General features: G+C 40.5%; 1 protein-coding gene across 2 annotated transcripts in view; it reads left to right on the forward strand.

Moving 5' to 3' along the window:
- The first annotated feature begins 6,812 nt into the window (after positions 1-6,812).
- The window catches only part of impact (impact RWD domain protein), a 28,989-nt gene continuing 16,063 nt past the window's right edge, over positions 6,813-19,738 (forward strand). For both annotated transcript variants that reach the window (XM_080430177.1, XM_080430178.1), the window contains exons 1-7: positions 6,813-6,954; positions 9,476-9,604; positions 10,202-10,254; positions 10,344-10,406; positions 11,033-11,118; positions 15,846-15,974; positions 16,347-16,441. In XM_080430177.1, coding sequence (XP_080286303.1) covers positions 6,907-6,954; positions 9,476-9,604; positions 10,202-10,254; positions 10,344-10,406; positions 11,033-11,118; positions 15,846-15,974; positions 16,347-16,441 — 603 coding nt within the window. In that variant the 5' untranslated portion in view covers positions 6,813-6,906. The remainder of the gene's footprint in view (positions 6,955-9,475; positions 9,605-10,201; positions 10,255-10,343; positions 10,407-11,032; positions 11,119-15,845; positions 15,975-16,346; positions 16,442-19,738) is intronic.

Below are 19,738 nucleotides of genomic sequence, written 5' to 3' on the forward strand. Positions count from 1 at the left end.
ACTGTTATCAGCTCATTCAGCTGATCACCAGAGTTGCCAGATTGTGCGAGAGAAATAAGCAACCAGGTCTGTGAAAACAAGCTCAAAAGAAGCGAAGTAGCCTAGTACGGCTATTTGGAAAATAGCTGATCTACAAGCTCACAACACATCGTGATGCAACGAGTTGTGAACTTGTAGATCTGCTATTTAAAAAAAATATATATCTTGTAGGGGGTCCCTCCCTGGACCCTGGCACAAAATATTTTCAGATAGGGGGTCTGTATGGACAAATTCATATTAATTTAGGGGTCCTTCACATGAAAATGTTTACGAACCACTGGTTTTAACAACATTAGGAAACAAGCCCAAATAAGCAGCTACACTTTAGAAACAAGCCACAAAAAAAACGCAACCTGCAACTACAAAAATATTATTTACAAGCAACTTTACAGAAAAAGAAGGCCAAAGTCGCTTATAATAAGCGGCCATGGCAACCCTGTCACTGCAGCGGAATCAAGGATGCGCACCTCTGCTTTTCAAAATAAAAGTTAACCCTGCCTCCAGGGCCACCACAGCAAACATTAATTAATTAAATAGATACATAACATTTTAAATGAATAGAATACATACATTTGTACATTTATGGTGACGGTAAAAAGAATCGTCCACTTTCAGGTGCGTTAATGTACTTTATTTTGAAACACATTCCTAGCAGCAAGCAGACATTTCTGCTTGCTGCTAGGAATGTGTTTCAAACTTTCAAAATAAAATACAAATGTCAAAATAGGACCATTAAACTATATTTCATAGACGCTACCGCTACGGTAGAATTGATCTGCAATGCAATGGATAAAAATACAGTGACTATGTTCCGCATACTGGCATAATATAATAACATTACATGAATGATATTCTAAGTTTCTTTCTGTTGAATGTCGGTACATGCTGGATTGCAAAACGGATGCACCTTGCCCTGGAAGTGGTATTATTATGTCAACAACATGGTTTCGTTCAGCTCCATTCCATGAGCAGAAATAGGACATCCGGTTTTCGAGCTAGCAGAAATAAGGTTTCCGGTTGCCTTCAAAATAAGATCGTGAATTTTTATGTTTTTTAAAAGCCACAAATCTATTTAAAAAATACATTTATGTATGCCTTTTAAATGGCTCATACTAAAACACTTCTAAGTGGCAAGTTTTTAAAAAAAACACACACAATTGTACTTAAAAAATACATTTATGATGTACAGTATGTCTTTTTAAATGGCTTATACTAGATCACTTCTAAGTGCCAGGTTGTTCCAGTTTGAAATTGGCTATTGACCTCCATTAAATGTGCACTTAGCACTGTTTTGCACTTTAACTGGATATTTATTTGTGTGTGTTACATATATGTATTGTTTTTGTATTGTTTGTCCATTGTTGTAATACTCTAGGCCAGGTCACTCTTGGAAAATTATCAGGATATAATATTGTTTATTGCAGAAGCAAATAAGACCACAAAATATGCTACAAATGATAATAGTAGATAGTGCAGGTGAGATTTAAAAAATAAAGCAGGGGGGGTTTATAAATGTGATCTCACCTATTTAAAAACTAAAATACTATAGAGCACCGAAGTCCTGACGTGACTCGTTCATCCCCAGGTTTGCGGAAGTAATTTCTCTATGGAGAATAACATTGGGTCATCTTAGAATCGTCTCATATAAGAATTGTGGTCCAAAAATAAACACCGCGTGTCGGCGTTATTGTCAGGGAGGGGGTTCTGTATCGTTTATGATAGTCAGTCACTTATATTTGATACAGTCTGTTTCTGGCGAAAATGTAACTAATTCGGCGGAAGTAACATTAGCGTTTTCTCACCGTCAGTTGATGCTTCATATCCATAAGAGTCAACACGCCGGGGTCATTTGTTTATTTTTGGAACACAGTTCTTATTTGACGCGATATTAAATACGTCTATGGGATTCAGAACGGGGGTGGAAAACTGCGAACCAGGTAGACAAACAAAGGATGTGTAAATGACGTCAGACTTCGGCGGTCTATACAAATGAGAATGTAATCCGAAAAATTAATACAAAATGTGTGTGTGTGTGTGTGTGTGTGTGTGTGTGTGTGTGTGTGTGTGTGTGTGTGTGTGTGTGTGTGTGTGTGTGTGTGTGTGTGTGTGTGTGTGTGTGTGTGTGTGTGTGTGTGTGTGTGTGTGTGTGTGTGTGTGAGAGTGTGTGTGAGAGAACTGTTCCATAACTGAGCGCCCCTGAACTTGATAAAAAATTGATACAGACCAGTAGGACCAACGGAATGTTGGTGAACATTGAGAGATAATTATAATATAATAATATATTATATTATATAAAAAGTGGCAGGCCGTCCGGTGAGGTCAGATGCCCGAAAAGTGCCGTTTTCAGACAATAGTGGACACTGGACAGGAGACGGTTCTTGGTGCCAGCACTTCTGAGGTACGCACGCGTTCGGGGAGACCCCCTCTACACCGCCACACTCTCCGCTAAGCGGCACAGGTGTAGAAAAAAGTGTGGCGGACCGTCCAGTGAGGTCAGATGCCCGAAAAGTGCCGTTTTCAGACAATAGTGGACACTGGACAGGAGACGGTTCTTGGTGCCAGCACTTCTGAGGTACGCACGCGTTCGGGGAAACCCCCTCTACACCGCCACACCCTCCGCTAAGCGGCACAGGTGTAGAAAAAAGTGTGGCGGACCGTCCAGTGAGGTCAGAGGCCCGAAAAGTGCCGTTTTCAGACAATAGTGGACACTGGACAGGAGACGGTTCTTGGTGCCAGCACTTCTGAGGTACGCACGCGTTCGGGGACACCTCCCCTACAACGCCACACTCTCAGATAAGCCCGAGAGGCGTAAAAAAAAGTGTGGCGGACCGTCCAGTGAGGTCAGAGGTCAGAAAAGTGCTGTTTTCAGACAACAGTGGACACTGGACAGGAGACGGTTCTTGGTGCCAGCACTTCTGAGGTACGCAAGCGTTCGGGGAAACCCCCTCTACACCGCCACACTCTCCGCTAAGCGGCACAGGTGTAGAAAAAAGTGTGGCGGACCGTCCAGTGAGGTCAGAGGCCCGAAAAGTGCAGTTTTCAGACAATAGTGGACACTGGACAGGAGACGGTTCTTGGTGCCAGCACTTCTGAGGTACGCAAGCGTTCGGGGAAACCCCCTCTACACCGCCACACTCTCCGCTAAGCGGCACAGGTGTAGAAAAAAGTGTGGCGGACCGTCCAGTGAGGTCAGAGGCCCGAAAAGTGCCGTTTTCAGACAATAGTGGACACTGGACAGGAGACGGTTCTTGGTGCCAGCACTTCTGAGGTACGCACGCGTTCGGGGACACCTCCCCTACAACGCCACACTCTCAGATAAGCCCGAGAGGCGTAAAAAAAAGTGTGGCGGACCGTCCAGTGAGGTCAGAGGTCAGAAAAGTGCTGTTTTCAGACAACAGTGGACACTGGACAGGCGCCGGCTGACGATGCCAACACTTTTGACATACGCATGCGGGGACACCTCCCCTACAACGCCACACTCCCCGCTAAGCCAGACAGGTGTATCTTGAAAAGTGGCGGGCCGTCCAGTGAGGTCAGGGGTCAGAAAAGGGCCATTTTCAGTGCATAGCCTTTACTAATTGGACGCTGGACACGAGACAGCTATTTGCCGTGGCACTTGTGACATACGCACAAGGTTTATCATACCTGCCATTCCATCTGTACTTTAATTTTATATCTGTTATCTATAATTGTATTTCTACTTCATTACATCAGTATTGTTACTTGTTACTGACATATTTAGTTTGGTTGTGTTAGCACAATCTCTGTAGAAACAGGTCTCAACATTTCACTGCTTGTACCTGTATTGAGTAAGTGACAAATAAATCCCTCTTGATTCTTGTTCAGATTAGTTCCAGAGTTCTCTTTTAACATTGAAATAGTGTATACGTTTTGTAAGTGACTATAGCAGAACCCCACAATTTTTAACATTCACAATTATAAAGAATATAAATAATGAATGAAAATAAACTTTTAAGTGCATACTTTTAGTGGCATGTCTATTACATCATGTGTACCTACCAGCTTAATATCAATCAGGCAATGGATGTGGAGCCTCCTATCACCGTCCTTTGACTTTATTTGACTCTTAGTGAGCAAGACTGTTACTTGAGTCAGCGTTTAATAGCCTACAGCCAGCAATTGTTTCTAATTATGACAAGCACAATAACACAAAATAATACTCCTGTGTGCGAGTCTGTTGAGAAGAAAATAACTCCAGAAGAGAGTGGCAGATTTTCATGGAACTTGGTAGAAATGATCTCCAGGTTGCCCTAGAAAAATGGCACAATCATGGTCACAGTCAATGTTACATCAGTCATATCTCAGGAACGGAGAGAGACACAGAACGGGAAAATAGTCTGGTTTCAAGACCATTAATAAAGACACACACCAACATCTCATTCTGGTAGGCAGAGAGAGGCAGGGGGAGAGAGGCAAAGCTTTTGGAGCTGGGGTTAGTGATATTAGTGATATTGCCAGTGATAAGAAGGACAAAGTCACAAATCGTACAGATAACAAGTTGAAATTATGTGGTGGCAGCAAAAACTTTGCTTTGAAACATAAAAATAGACAGAAAGACAATGCGAATTATCTTCCCATTGCTAAAGCAATACACGCAATGCAAAAACAACACACAGACAGAGACAATGTCAGCTTCTGGAAAGATGTTGCAATAGAACTTGGTTGGCCAATTAGTTCACAAAAAATCACACCCTGTGTGAAGTGGGCGGTGTCTTCCTAGCTAACCACAATACTGAATGGAGTCAACCAATATATATGCTTTGATCTGAAAGAGCCACTTAGTGTCAGCATGTGTCTTGCTAGCTAATCACAATACTGAATGGAGTCGATCAATCATGTACAAAAGATAAATACATTTATCTTTTGTAAAACACACTTTATGATGGACAAAACCATAACTTAAAAAAAACAATAATTTGGTTTTTTTTAAGTTATGGTTGCTTATATAGGGCTATGCACATGTGTCATGTGACACTGGCCAATCACATAGGGCTATGCACATGTGTCATGTGACACTGGCCAATCACAGTCCTGAATAGATTGTGATTGGCCAATCACAGCGCAGGATAATTCTACAAACTTTTAGGGCCGGTTTCACTGCCCAAGATATTTGTACATTTTTCCAAATCTCACTTATAGGGGCGGTTTCACCGCCCAAAAAAGAGAGAGACTATCTGTCAAATTTGGCAAGTAAATAGAGGTGATGTGAAAGGCCTTATTAATCTGTTTGATGAGGGAGACCAAAATACTCTTGCTTGTTCAGTTGATATTGGGAACACAGGATATGGATGACAATAGTGGATGTCCAGATATTGGTGATACCTTGACCACAGAGAAGAAACATATTAGTGCATATTCAGATAAAGCTGACAAGATAGCTGCAGAGGGTCTACAAGCTAATACATCTGCTACACCCATGAAAATGCGTGTGGGCAAAAGACGTGCCAAAGATCCACTAGGTGATGAGTGGGTGAAGCCAAATAAAAAAACAAAAAAACTGTCTATTGCATTTGTGAAACACCAAATGACCCAGAAAAACCAATGCTTGAATGTGATCTCTGTGGAGGCTGGTATCATATGGACTGTGTGGGAGTTTCACCGAGTCGAGACTTTGACACCCTTACTTATGCGTGTTTATCCACCACTTGCAATCATGAGGTATTGATACAGGGGATTTTATATACAGAAAAAAATAGCCGTGTTCAGGTGCAGCCTAAGCCAGTTGTTGTGCACCAGGAGGAAAAGTTGGTTGTGCAAGACAGCCCTGTAGTTGAACAGCCTTTTGTGGAACGTGAAATAGAAATCACAAATCACATAGAAATAGATCACCATTCCCCTGCACTTCATGACGAAGACGAAGAGCCTTTTGTGGAAATAAATAACTCTCATGCATGATTTGTGTTTGAATAATGAGTGCTGTTATTAACACACACACACATAAAGTAAATTGATCAAATCTGTGACTACTAAACTACTAAAGTAGCCTCTCAATCCACCTTAAGACAAATGGCAATGTTTAAAAACAAATATTGTAAACTTTATTTATTTATTTCTGTTTTTGATAATTTGTACACTGTTTTATTAGTAAAGAGTAATTAAAAGGTCTTTTTTTAAACTTTCAAAGCCTTGTCTGTAACGGCACTTTTCGGGCCTCTGACCTCACTGGACGGTCCGCCACACTTTTTTCTACGCCTGTGCCGCTTAGCGGAGAGTGTGGCGGTGTAGAGGGGGTCTCCCCGAACGCGTGCGTACCTCAGAAGTGCTGGCACTAAGCACCGTCTCCTGTCCAGTGTCCAATTTGTATAGGCTATGCACTGAAAACGGCCCTTTTCTGACCCCTGACCTCACTGGACGGCCCGCCACTTTTCAAAATACACCTCTCCCGCTTAGCGGAGAGTGTGGCGGTGTAGAGGGGGTCTCCCCGAACGCGTGTGTACCTCAGAAGTGCTGGCACTAAGCACCGTCTCCTGTCCAGTGTCCAATTTGTATAGGCTATGCACTCCTTTGAACAGCATTTATCCATTTAGATAAATTATTAATGTTTTAAATCCGTTTTTGTTACACAGAAACATAATATGTGTTATATAGCTTCGTTTAAATGCTTAATTTATAGTTTTAATGTGCAAATGAACCGTTTTTCAATAGTTTTCAATGGTTTCTTTTTACTCTTGAGGATACTCTTATTCTGAAGAGATCGTCGACCGGAATTCTTATTTCTGCTCCGTTATTTCTGCTCACGGAACACAGCTGTTTCGTTCACAAGTGACATGTGAGTTAAGTGAAGCCGGTGCTTTTCTCTACTTTGACTTAAAATGTGAAAAAAGTTGCAGCTTTATAATGAATTAAATGGACGACATCTTAAATTCAGAGAATGAGGGGGACCTTCAATCTCAAGTAAGTTAAGTTGTCTATCTGAGTCTGTCATCAGCAAGTCTACTTTTTAGTAATCAGGTTCCATTCAGCGTTGACTCATATCATATGTGTGCTTTCTCATTCAGTGAGTCTGCAGCGTCAGCATGACGTCGCGCAACGAAAAATGTAGATATTCAAACTTATGCGACGCATTGTGAGCTTGAAGATGTTGTGTTACGGGTATCTTCAAGCTCACAATGCTTAACACACCAAAACCGATACCCCCGGGTGGTGCACCGGGGGCACGTCACGAAACTAGCTGTAGAATACAACTCTCGTAGACGTATTTATGATTCTGACGTTTTCAATCTACGAGAGTTGTAGGGTTGATCCCCCATGGACACAGGGACTTGCATCTCCTAGCCCGTAGATCTCCAAACATGTACAAATGCAAAAAAAAGAATGTGCTTACCCCCACGCCCCAAATGTTAACTCTTTCTACGGGGTAGTAGTGCAATGTAATAATCCATATCTTTCAATAAAGAAGTGTTTTAATCCCGTCTGTGGCCGAACGCCATTTTTTCACCCTCGTTTACTTCCTGTTTACATTGAGTGTAATTCCGGGTTTCACCGGATGCGCCCCGTCACTACCGCCCATTGGGAACTTCCGACAGAATCGGCCACAGACGGCATTAAAACACTTCTTTATTGAAAGATATGGATTATTACATTGCACTACTACCCCGTAGAAAGAGTTAACACTTGGGGCGTGGGGGTAAGCACTTTTTCTTTTTGCATTTGTACATGTTTGGAGATCTACGGGCTAGGAGATGAAAGTCCCTGTGACAATGGGGGATCAACCCTACAACTCTCGTAGATTGAAAACGTCATAAATACGTCTACGAGAGTTGTATTCTACGGCTATCACGAAACAGTGAAACAACAGGGAACAAAGTTCAGATGTCATGTGTGATCTCGACTCGAATCCCTGTGTCACACACTCACCAAATAAATCATCAACAACTTTTAGAGCTAAACATTAAATAAAAATAAATATGACTGGCGCTGGCTGCCAAAACAACTAATTTCGGACTGTATACTTCTAACCCAATTGACCCTAAATACACACATACATACAGTATGAGCAATGTGGACTAGCCTGGCTCCACCCATTGACTGTCTCTAGGCTATGATTTAAAACAAACACACCCAGAACTACATGTTCTGGAGAATAGAGACACACGGCCGGAAGCGGAAGGCCTACAAATCCACGCCCACTTTTGACACTCGGGGTCCGTTAGAACGATGAACTGCAGCTCTCAATGCAATCTCTATGAGAGGCATTGTAAAATACCGTCATTTCACTGGTTAACTACTGAGGCTGTAGCGATTTTTGTTGTGTTCTAATAATCTGTCCCATTTGTTTAATTTGTCCTTTTTAATGTCCCATATCTTTCATCTCGATATACTACCCACAATATACTATAATATACTCCATCAGTATGTCAAAACCGCTAGCATCGGAGATCCAGACTTTAAGTGGTCGCATCACGGACGCATCCCTTGAGGTTTTCAATACCTAGAAAACTGGCGAAAGTGGACGTTTTCAATAGGTTTTGGTAATTATCTCTGGAACAGAAGGTCCAATCTGCTCAGTTCAAAGCTTGTTGGATGCGTGACTTTGAGGACATTAAGCACGCAATGACACATTTTCGGGGTTTTTTTTTTTTAGGGGAGGCGAGATTTTAGTTGGGCAGGCGACCGCCTCTCCTGCCTCTACAGTGGGTACGCTGTCGGTCGGCGCTCGGCGCTCGTAAAGACAGTGATGTCACTGAAATGCCTGTCTGCTGTCTACCCTCTGCTGTGTTAGCATTATGGGTAACTCGTTAAAGTGGCAAATTAAATGTGAAACACATCAACTATTAAGAAAACAAGAAGATATGTTGACAAAGACACTCCATACATTTGGAAACATATTTTTATTTAAATCAATATCGTCTCCAGTTAATGTACGAATATTTCAAAAGTAGGCTAATTCTCATATCCTCTCATAGGGATTGCATTGGCAGCTGCAGTTCATCGTTCTAACGGACCTCGAGTAGCGGCGCTGTCTCAAAAGTGGGCGTGAAATTTGTAGTCCCCGTGTGTCTCTATAGTAATATGGGTTGCAGCCAGGGGTGGAAGCTACTCAAGTAAAAAAATAGGATACTGTTACTTGACTTAGCCTACTTACTTGAAATATTACTCAAGTAGAAAGAAGATTAGGCTACTTGTGTTGAAAACTACTCAAGTAAAAAGCGAAAAAGTTGTTATTTTGAACACTAATAATAATACTAGACTAACTACTATACTAAAGAAAAAAGAAGAAAATAAATAAATATATATATATATATATATATATATAGTATTTTACGTTTATTTTATAAAGTGTTGGCCAAACACATATAATCAGTTTTTGAATTGCCTACAGTATATAAAACTATAGTATTAATATTAGGCCTAATTCATATTGTAGTTTGACATCCATTTTTTTTGCTGATAGCTATTGTCTTGTCTCACATAGATTGAGGAGGTGGAGGCACTTTCTTCCATATACGGCGATGAATGGTGTGTTATCGATGAAGCATCCAGAATATTTTGCATCAAAATATCCACTGACTTAGAGAAGCCCAAACTCACCGCATGTATCCAGGTAAAATCATACCAATTATGAATCATGTTTCGTGTCATAATAGCCTAAATGCTTGCACATAATAAAATACTATGAATAATAAATAAATAATATAACTGGAGAGCAGTGGTTCTCAAACATTTTCTTGTCAAGGAACCCAAATTAAGTATTGGTATAACCTCCGTCTTAAAACATTTTTTCCACAAGATCTTTAAAAGAAATATCAGATCTACAAGCTCACAACACATTGTATGGTGATGTGTTGTGAGCTTGTAGATCAGTTATTTTCAAAGTAGCCAATGTATCCACAAGTGTCCTAGGGCGTTGTGGGCATCACTTCCTGTCGATTTGATCCCTGATACCTGATCAAATCGACAGGAAATAATGCCCACAAGGCCCTAGGAAACTTGTGGATAGGGTTAAACTGGTTAAACTGATTTTGATGCTATATTATTTAATCTAGCTGGGGATCCCCTGGAACCCCCTCAAGGGCCCCTGGGGGTCCCCAGACCCCACTTGTGAGAACCACCGCTGTAGAGAGTGTACAATCTATCCCAGAGATATATATATGTATACTGTGTACTGTGTAACAAGACAAGTATATTTTTAATTGAACAGATAATGCTCCCACTTGATTATCCAAGTGCAGCACCACCAATCTATCAGATCAAGTAAGTTTGTTTGCTCTTTAAATTAACCTAAAGATCACACACTGCAATCAGAGATCACATCAACACCATCTTTAATAATCCACCTTTAGTGCGTCGTGGTTGCGAGGCCCTGAGAGGGTGAAGTTATCAAATAGCCTCGAGGACCTTTATGTGTGAGTACATGTCATTATATTTTGGCCTGATAATGAGACACTGTTGAACGATATTAGCCCTGACAATATTTAACACTTGTTATTGATGTAATTAGAAACTTGTTTTGCATATCGTCTCTGTCGGGTGGAAACCTCATACGTCCAAAACTGTTACTTTTCAGGATTCAAATTCAAAAGTAGCAAAAGTAGCAGATCTACAAGCTCAAAGCGCACGTCGCTTTGCACCGTGTAGTGTTTTGAGCTTGTGGATCTGCTACTTTTGATGCTTTTGTGTGACACTGTAGTGTGATCAAGTAGGGCATTCATTTTCTAAAAAAACACAAAAAGTTAGAATATGGAGATTGGCGGTTTCTGCCCGACAGTGACGCTATCCTGTATTCCGGTTGCTCTTTTTGATACATGTACTTACATCATGTACAGACATGCAAAAGTGTTACTTTTCAGCTACAGTCACCTTTTTGAACCCAAATAGGGCAATTGTGTGACACCTGACCCGAAAGAAAACAACATGTTGTCACCTTTTTCACCTCGGGGCTGTTTGCATGCCTGCATGTAAGTACATGTAAGTTACATGTCAGACACTGGGCCCCAAGAAATCACGTGGGCATTTTTTAAAATTCCAACAGAGATCATGCTGGGGAGAGCATCCTCTACCTCTGGGTTGAAAAGATTCGCGAATTTCTCGTGGAGAAGTCCCAAAGCACTGAAGCAGGTGAGGTATGAAAGATGTAAATTAATGCAATACTCCGGTAAATTTTTATTAAGTTCACGGTGTTTGGCAGGGTGGCGCAGTCGGTAGCGCTGTTGCCTCACAGCTAGAAGGTCCTGGGTTTGATTCCCACCGGGAAGCTGTGGGCACTGGGGGCGTGTCCTCTCCTCCGCGTCATCAGTGCCCCATACCCTAAATGGTAAATGGTAAATGGTGCATTTATATAGCGCTTCTATCCGAAGCGCTTTACATTGATGGTGCCATTAACCCATTCACACACACATTCATACACCGATGGCGGAGGAAACCATGCAAGGCACCAACCTGCTCATCGGGAGCAATTAGGGGTTCAGCGTCTTGCTCAAGGACACTTCGACACTAACTCTAGGGGAGCGCCCCAGCCCGGGATCGAACTGGGAACCTTGCGGTTTTCCAGTTCACTCTACCCGGCCACTTTACCCTTGAGCCACTGCCGCCCCTAGGTGGAGTTGGCGAAAAGGTGGGGTTGGCGAAAGGGCCTTTCTGTGTGGAGTTTGCATGTTCTCCCTGTGTCCCCTGGTAGGTACCCTCACAAAAACATGCAGTAATCCTGGTCTCTATACAGCCTCCCCCTGGCCAGCCGGGGCGCCTGATTGAGAGGAAAGGAACTGGTTGGAATAACGTGTTCCTTCCATGTGCTATGTCCAACCGGGGAAACTCCCCCCCCTGTCGGGTGATAAGAAGGCTTGTTGGCTCTCATGCATTGAAGGAGGCATGAGCTCGGCTCTGAGCTCTCCCTAGGTTGGCAGAGGGAGTGTAGTGCCCAGGATTACTTAGACAATTGGCACTGGGTGAAAGAAATGGGGTTACAAAATCGTGGGATAAAAATTAGGTTAAAAAAAAAGTTTAGCGGACTTTGTTTGAATCCAAAATGACTTTCTGCACCCAACCAGTTCTTGGGAGGAAATAACTGAGATATGGACATTGGATTATCACTAGAGGGCAGTATTGGTCAGCTAATGAAATTGTTACGTCAAATAGCTAATAAAATCCACTGATCTTCCCTAATGCTTGGCTAATGAGTTTAAATTATGTGAAAATAAATCCTACTCAAGCTTTTTCATGAGTGCTTGATGGGTTCCAGAGGATGACTGTGATTAAGACGATCACAAAGGCGTAGGCAGGCTGTTAAAGGGACTACACCATGAATTTGAACTTTTTCTTATTTTTTGTGTTTTTGGTCTCCCCTTCCTCTCTTCTATCCCAAAAAATACCCCAGTTTGAACACTCAGGCTTTCACAGCAAATCTGGGGTTTTCTGTAAATTGGTCTCAAAACAGGCCAAACTGATTTTCACCCTGACGTGACGTGACGTGACGTCACGTCAGGGTACAATCCCTCCCGTTTTTCAGTTCCAACCAAAAAAATAAATACTGTATATATATCTTTTATTTTATTTTATTATTTTTATTTATTTTTTCTTATTTATTTATTTTACTTTTTCCACACAGAACCAGGAGATAACATGCATACAAACTGGCTCAATAGCACCCGTGCCAAACAGGACAATGTGGTATTGCAGGTGAAAGTGCTTTATAAGCCAGAGAGAAGTTAGTTGGAATGAGTATATCTGAGGCTTGATTTAGGCCCAACCTTTTGAAAAACGTTTGAGGGACATAAACAATATGATATTAAATATATATATATTTTTTTTTAATTCATGGTGTAGATCCTTTAAAACTAAACTAAAACTCTCTGCTATGTCTGTGACTTTAAGCGACTGTGGTGAATGAAGATCCCTAACTGCTTCCTTGCCTTTGTCAGGCATAAACAAAGCTTTTATTGCTGGTAATATGGTTGAGAATAAGACAGGTGGTCCTTTTCTTTTTTTGCAACAAGGCTGAAAAGATAATTAGCATATGCCATTGTTCTAAGACGTAGACGGTCCTCTTTTATCTATCACTTATTGTAAGAACTCTTCACAGTGTTTGTCATTGACAATATAGTTCCAGACAAGAATATATTGGTTGGATCAGGACGAATTTATGAAAGATGTTCTTTACACAGAGAAAAGGAAATTAAAAACGAATAAACATGACAGATTTTCAAAAGATAATTGTGCTAATCTGCACCATTGTCTTTTGAAACTCAAGCTTAGAGAAAAATAAAGGAGCATAGGCAGAAAGCAAATGAAGGGAAGATTTCAGAGAGACCTACAATGTAATAGTTGTCTCTCTTAACGCCTGCCCTGTTCTTACATTTTCATTGAATTGGATGTGCTGTATACTGTTAATTAATTTAATTACATATAGGTTACAAAAAGTGCATTTTCACTATTAATACAATGTTTGCTGAATGCTGTAGCTCTGCATACAACTTGTATATTTGAATCCTTTTGGCAATTGAAGGTGATCTATAATTTCTCGGGAATTACAAATGATCACAGATGCTGACTAATGAACATTCAGAGCGTGGGAAACCAAACATCTGATCCACGCAAACATCTGATCCCCGCTTGGCCAGGGCAGATATTGGGTTTATGAGATTCAGGCAGTACTACTTGTCAGTAGGTGTCATACCGGACACCAGGCGAAGAGTCATTATTCAAAATGACGATCAATCATTTTTACAAACTTACTTGGAAGCCACATATAGACATCTTAAAAAGAAAATTATCCAAAACAATAGCAATTTTACATAAAATGAAATCACTCCAGACACTGTGCTGCCCCTTACTATTGCCATATTTAACATACTGTGCGGAAGTGTGGGGAAATACATAAAACAATAATTCATCCCATCTTTGTTACAATAAAAAGCAATACGAATAGTTAATCTGTCTGATTACTATGCACCAACTAACCCACTATTCATCGAAAGCCGCACAATGAAATCAACCTTATAACTCCACTTCAATAATGTACAAGGCACACACACAATAAATTACTTCCAAACTGCATGCAGGAGCTGTTCAAGCGTAGAGAATGCAAATATGAACTCAGGGGAGTCTTCAAGAAAGTCATCTTCAAGAAAACAAAAGCAAGGACCAATTCCAAAGAGAGATACATATTATTCATAGGGGTAAATCTGTGGAATTCATTGGATAACAAAATGAAAATGTCCAACTCAATAAAAACATACAAGAAATTATATAAAGTAAAGCTTATAGAGCACTGAAGTCCTGACGTCACTGCTGCTAGAGGGCGCTGTTCCGCTGGTTTGTGGCTTTATTTTTTGTGTTGAAATCCTCATTGGGGAATCTTAGATCACGTCATATAAGAACTGTGTTCGAAAAATATAATAAACACCACCCGGCGAGTTTACTCATATGGATATGAAGCATCGACTGAAGGTGGAAATGTACACATTTACCCAAAGAGTAACACAATAAACGCTAGAAACTAGTCAACGGGACGGTGATTTCAGACCCGGAAGTGTAGTTCTTAAGACTTTTAAGGGAGAATTCATTCCATTTTCGCCAGAAACAGGCTGTATCAAATATGAATGAATATCATAAACGATGCAGAGCCACCCCCCTGACAGAATCGCCGGGCTCGTATGTTTGGAACACAGTTCTTATATGACGTGATCTAAGATTCCCCAATGGGGATTTCAACACAAAAAATAAAACCACGAACCAGCGGAACAGCGCCCTCTAGCGGCAGTGACGTCAGACTTCGGTGCTTTATTGATAGATATATAGCATCAATGCAATGAATTAGTAAAAATATGAAAGTGTGTATCCATATATGTGTGTGTGCATACATTCATATTATGCACATGTGGAGAAATATGTTATATTGTATTAACATAAGAATTGGTTTATATTGGAAATAATGTTTCATTCATTAAAAGCACCCATTTTCAACCTTATCTTCATATAATTGGTTCTAATGCTCATTATAAGATGGCACCATTTCTGTCTATTCACTCTGTGTCTCATTGGTAAGCTGAAAAGTGTGAAATCTTGTTTGAAATGACCAAACCTGCCTACCGAATGACATCACTGGTAGGCAGGTTTCTGAACTGTCCACAGGCCACAGATGAGAGGCAGACGGAGTAGACAGAAATGGTGGCATCTTATAATGAGCATTAGTGAGGACAAATTATTCGAAGATAAGTTGAAACTGAGTGAAGTGACGATCCTTTAAGATAAGTTCCAGATTGCAGCTTTAATTAGAGTCATCCATCACGACTAGCCTGTCCGTAACAGAGTTATAAGACATACTATTAATAATTGAAGGGGCATGTAATGGTGTTTGCTCATGGTTTGCACCATAGGAATTCATTTTAATGAGACCAGGAGTTGAGTCTGGCATCATAATCATAACGTCTGTCGCCTGAGGTCCTCTGATTCGGCTCTACTATATTATGTTCCTAAGTCTAGGCTGTGACCAAGGGTGACCGGGCCTTTGCCATCAGGGCCCCTAGACTCAACAGGAACAGCCTCCCCATTGGACCTCAGGTTTTCTAGCTCCATAACCATTTTTAAATCTAAATAAATAAAAAAAAATGATAAAAAAAAACTTTTTAACCTAACAGCAGAAATGAATGCATCTATTCTCACTGATACTGTTATTGTGTGTTGGTTTTGTTGCTGTTATTGTTTATGATTTATGATTCACTGTTTGAATTTCATTTGTTAAGCACTTTGTATCTTTGTTGAATGGCAACTATATAAACTTTGTTTATATTCTGTATATAAATAAAGTTTATTATTATATTATTATAACCTCTGCTCTGTTCCTGCAGTGGTACAATCCCAGATGGTCAATATGACCGCGGAGGAGGAAGGTGACGATGATGACGAAGATATACCTGACTTCAGGACGTTGAAACTGAACACAGAATACACCCATCTCTTCACGGATCACACTGGCGGTATGGCCCAATGGCGCGTACATGTGGGATTATTTGAAATGCAGTGTGTAATGTAACTAAGTACATTTACTCAAGTACTGTACTTGTGAGCTTGTAGATCGTCAATTTTCTAAAGATTTTTTATACGTTTGAAAACTTGTGAAAGGGACATTCTGCATAATGGGTACTTTCTACTTTTGGTACTTTAAGTACATTATGATACCAAGTACATTGTGCATTCCTGACTTTTACTTGTAATAGAGTATTTTTACATAGCAGTATTTTCCACCACTGCATGCAGTTAACAGACGGTGGCTGAGTTACAGCAGCTTGTAGCTGTAGTCTAAAGCAGAATCAAACACATCTGTGGTGTGATTTTGTGTTTTCATGCAGATGATGAGGTACCGCTGATCAAACATGGAGAGACACTCACAGATAGACGTAGTACCTTCCAGCCTCACCTGGCACCTGTGGTCACCCCCAGACAGGTGAGCAGTGGGGGGCTGCCTCCCTACACTTTCACAGTGGTGTAAAGTAACTAAGTACATGTACTCAAGTACTGTACTTAGGTACAATTTTGAGGTATTTTTTACTTTCTTCAGTATTTACAATGCTCAATACTTTTACTTCTACCCACTCCATCTCAGAGGAAAATGTTGTACTTTTACTCCACTACAATTATATGAAAACTACATTACTAGTTTTGATTATTATTACAAAACATACATTTACCACTTCAGCCCTATTTTAACTTGAGCTATTTGTTAATAGAAGAGCAACAAGCTCACAGAGCTTGTAGATCTTCTATTTTCAAAACATTTTACTATTTTAGACACGTGATAAATTGTGAAACGGGACATTCTGCATAACGAGTACTTTTACTTTTGGTTCTTTAAGTATATTTTGATGCCAATACTTTTGTACTTTTACTAAGTAAATTTTGATTACCTGACTTTTACTTGTAACAGAGTATTTCTCCATTGCAGTATTGATACTTTACCTTTACATTTGAGTACTTTTTCCACCACTGCTTGCATTGGCTTGTCTGAATGCAGTCTCATCTATTGCTGTGGTTTTTAAAGGTTTCATGTCGTTCAGTTTTACCACACATTAAAAGTCTTTGTCATGGTCCTTCAAACGTGTATAGAAAGTTTTAACCAAAAATTCCACTGATTCCACTTGATCCATGGCAGGTGTTTTTCTCTCACATTTCTAAAGCCTTTTCAACTGCAATGAAAAAAAGAAATCTTTGCCAAAAAAAAATAAAAAAAAGTTAAAATGAATGTCATAGAACCTTTAAACATTTTCATGTCAAGGATTGATATGTATTTGGCCATGGATCCCCATTAGAGAAGATTTGTTTAAAAAAAATCACACCCAGTGTGAGTAAGCGGTGCCTACTCTGATGAGTGTACACTCTACACTGGTATTCAGATGGTACTACTCTGTTGAGTGTGTACTGGTATTCAGGCGGTACTACTCTATTTGATGTGGGGGACTGGTATTCAGACGGTAGTACTCTATTTGATGAGTGGTCGCTGGTATTCAGACGGTACTACTCGATTTGATGTGTGTGCGCTGGTATTCAGACAGTACTACTCTAGTTGATGTGTGCGCTGGTATTCAGACGGTACTACTCTATTTGGTGTGTGTGTGTGTGTGTGTGTGTGTGTGTGTGTGTGTGTGTGTGTGTGTGTGTGTGTGTGTGTGTGTGTGTGTGTGTGTGTGTGTGTGTGTGTGTGTGTGTGTGTGTGTGTGTGTGTGTGTGTGTGTGTGTGTGTGTGTGTGTGTGTTGTGGTGTGTGTGTGTGAGAAACTCTGTCACATATTCTGAACGAACGGCTGCCATGTATATAAGGGAATGTACATTGCTAGGCATGACAGAATTGTTGACCTATTAGCTAAGGACATAAGTTCATATGTTTCATCATCTGCCAAAATGTATAAGCACTGTTGTGTTTCAACTGCCATGTTCATGCGCAATAATGAAAATGATGCCTTTTCAGATGTCACAGCTAATACACCAGATGTTGTTGTTGTTGATGAGGACAGTAGAGAAGTGACCATTTTGGAAGTGGCATGTACATTTGATCACAGCCTGGAAGAGGCATTCCTTACCAAGGTGCTTAAGTACCAACGTCTTAAGGATGCTATCATGCAGCTTGGTTACAAATGTAAACTGCTTGTGTTTATATTTGGAAGCCTCGGTAAAGTCCATAAATCAGTCGTGAGGGGCCTGCAGATTGCAGGAATGCCCAAGCCAAAAGCAAAGGCATTGGCAAAATTCTGTTCAATGTCTGTGATAATTGGCAGTCGCCATATATGGAGGAGGCGATGCTTCTTGTACCCGTGAGCCGTGATCTGTATTCTGAAATACTTGTCGTTGAGTTTTTTCCAAGCTTGTGCATCTACCATTGTTTGTGTTCAAGAATTTATTGTTAAAATGTGAACGCAAATAAAGATGTTAAGTGTGTGTGTGTGTGTGTGTGTGTGTGTGTGTGTGTGTGTGTGTGTGTGTGTGTGTGTGTGTGTGTGTGTGTGTGTGTGTGTGTGTGTGTGTGTGTGTGTGTGTGTGTGTGTGTGTGTGGGGCCTGTCTGTGTGTGCATGTCTTTAAGTGACACATGTGTTGCATTGTTTCTCCTGTTTGTGTTTAATTAGTGTAATTGGTTGCATCTATGTATTATAATCAGCTGCAGCTGTTTATGCCGTACTCATACGGACTGACGGACAAACACACGTCAAATGTAGAGCGGCTGGCACCTCTAAAAAAAGCTTTTAGATGGGCTATTTTGGAATAACCAAAGTATAAAATAGGGGTTAAGTGGTTCAACTGATATTGAAGCTGTATTAACACATTTTGCTGGGGACCCCCTGGAACCCCCCTAAGAACCTTGCATTGTGTATTTTACTTTTCATCAGAATTTGCATGCTTTCCCTATATATTTGACATATTTGACTCAGTTTACTCAATTTTGGTTTCCCCCAAAGTAGAACAGCTTGTGTTGAAATAATCATCATTCTGTGGAACATTGTGCGGTAAAACATTAACAACTGGGACTAACTGTGAGTGCATACAGTCCATTTTGGCACCCTGAATTGGCTTCTAGTCCCTAGCACTCAACAGCACCAGCGGAATAATATAGCAAAACTTTGCATACACTATAACATTGTTTGTTTGAGATGACATGAATTTGTTATAAAACAGCAATTAAAAGTATTAATTTTGCCTTGAGGTTCATTAGACTAGATGACATGGCTGAGAGCAATGCATTAGTGAGAAAATTTACATAATTTATTTTCTTGTTCATAATACAAGAATAAGTGACCCTGAAGAAGGCAGTGCGGGTCGCTACGCGTGGGTTATCTCAAGTTTTTAACAAATTCCATTATAAAATAGCCACATCAATAAAGGCTTTTGAACTTTTTTCATCAGAAGAGTGCCTTGGTTACAAGAGTTGAGTGACTCAATATGTGTTGTTTGTTAAACGGAACAGTTTCTTAATCTTACCCTGACGCGTCACTCTATTAACGGTGCAGATTTTTATGCTAATTGGGTGTTTGCAAATCATTGTTGTCGGGGAGAAACCTCTTCTCTCCATATACGTGATCATACTACAGTGTCACACAAAAGTATCAAAAGTTCGCGCCGCGTTTCGTGCTTGTAGATCTGCTACTTTTTGACATAGGTTTCCACTCGACAGCAACGATATTTTACAGCACTGTTGACTTTGTTTAGTTCCCTGAACCACATCCAGGCCACTGCCATTCAGCCAGAGGAGGTATTC

This window comes from Gymnoscopelus braueri, assembly GCF_963280865.1.
Source record: "Gymnoscopelus braueri genome assembly, chromosome: 6".
Lineage (NCBI taxonomy): Eukaryota > Metazoa > Chordata > Actinopteri > Myctophiformes > Myctophidae > Gymnoscopelus > Gymnoscopelus braueri.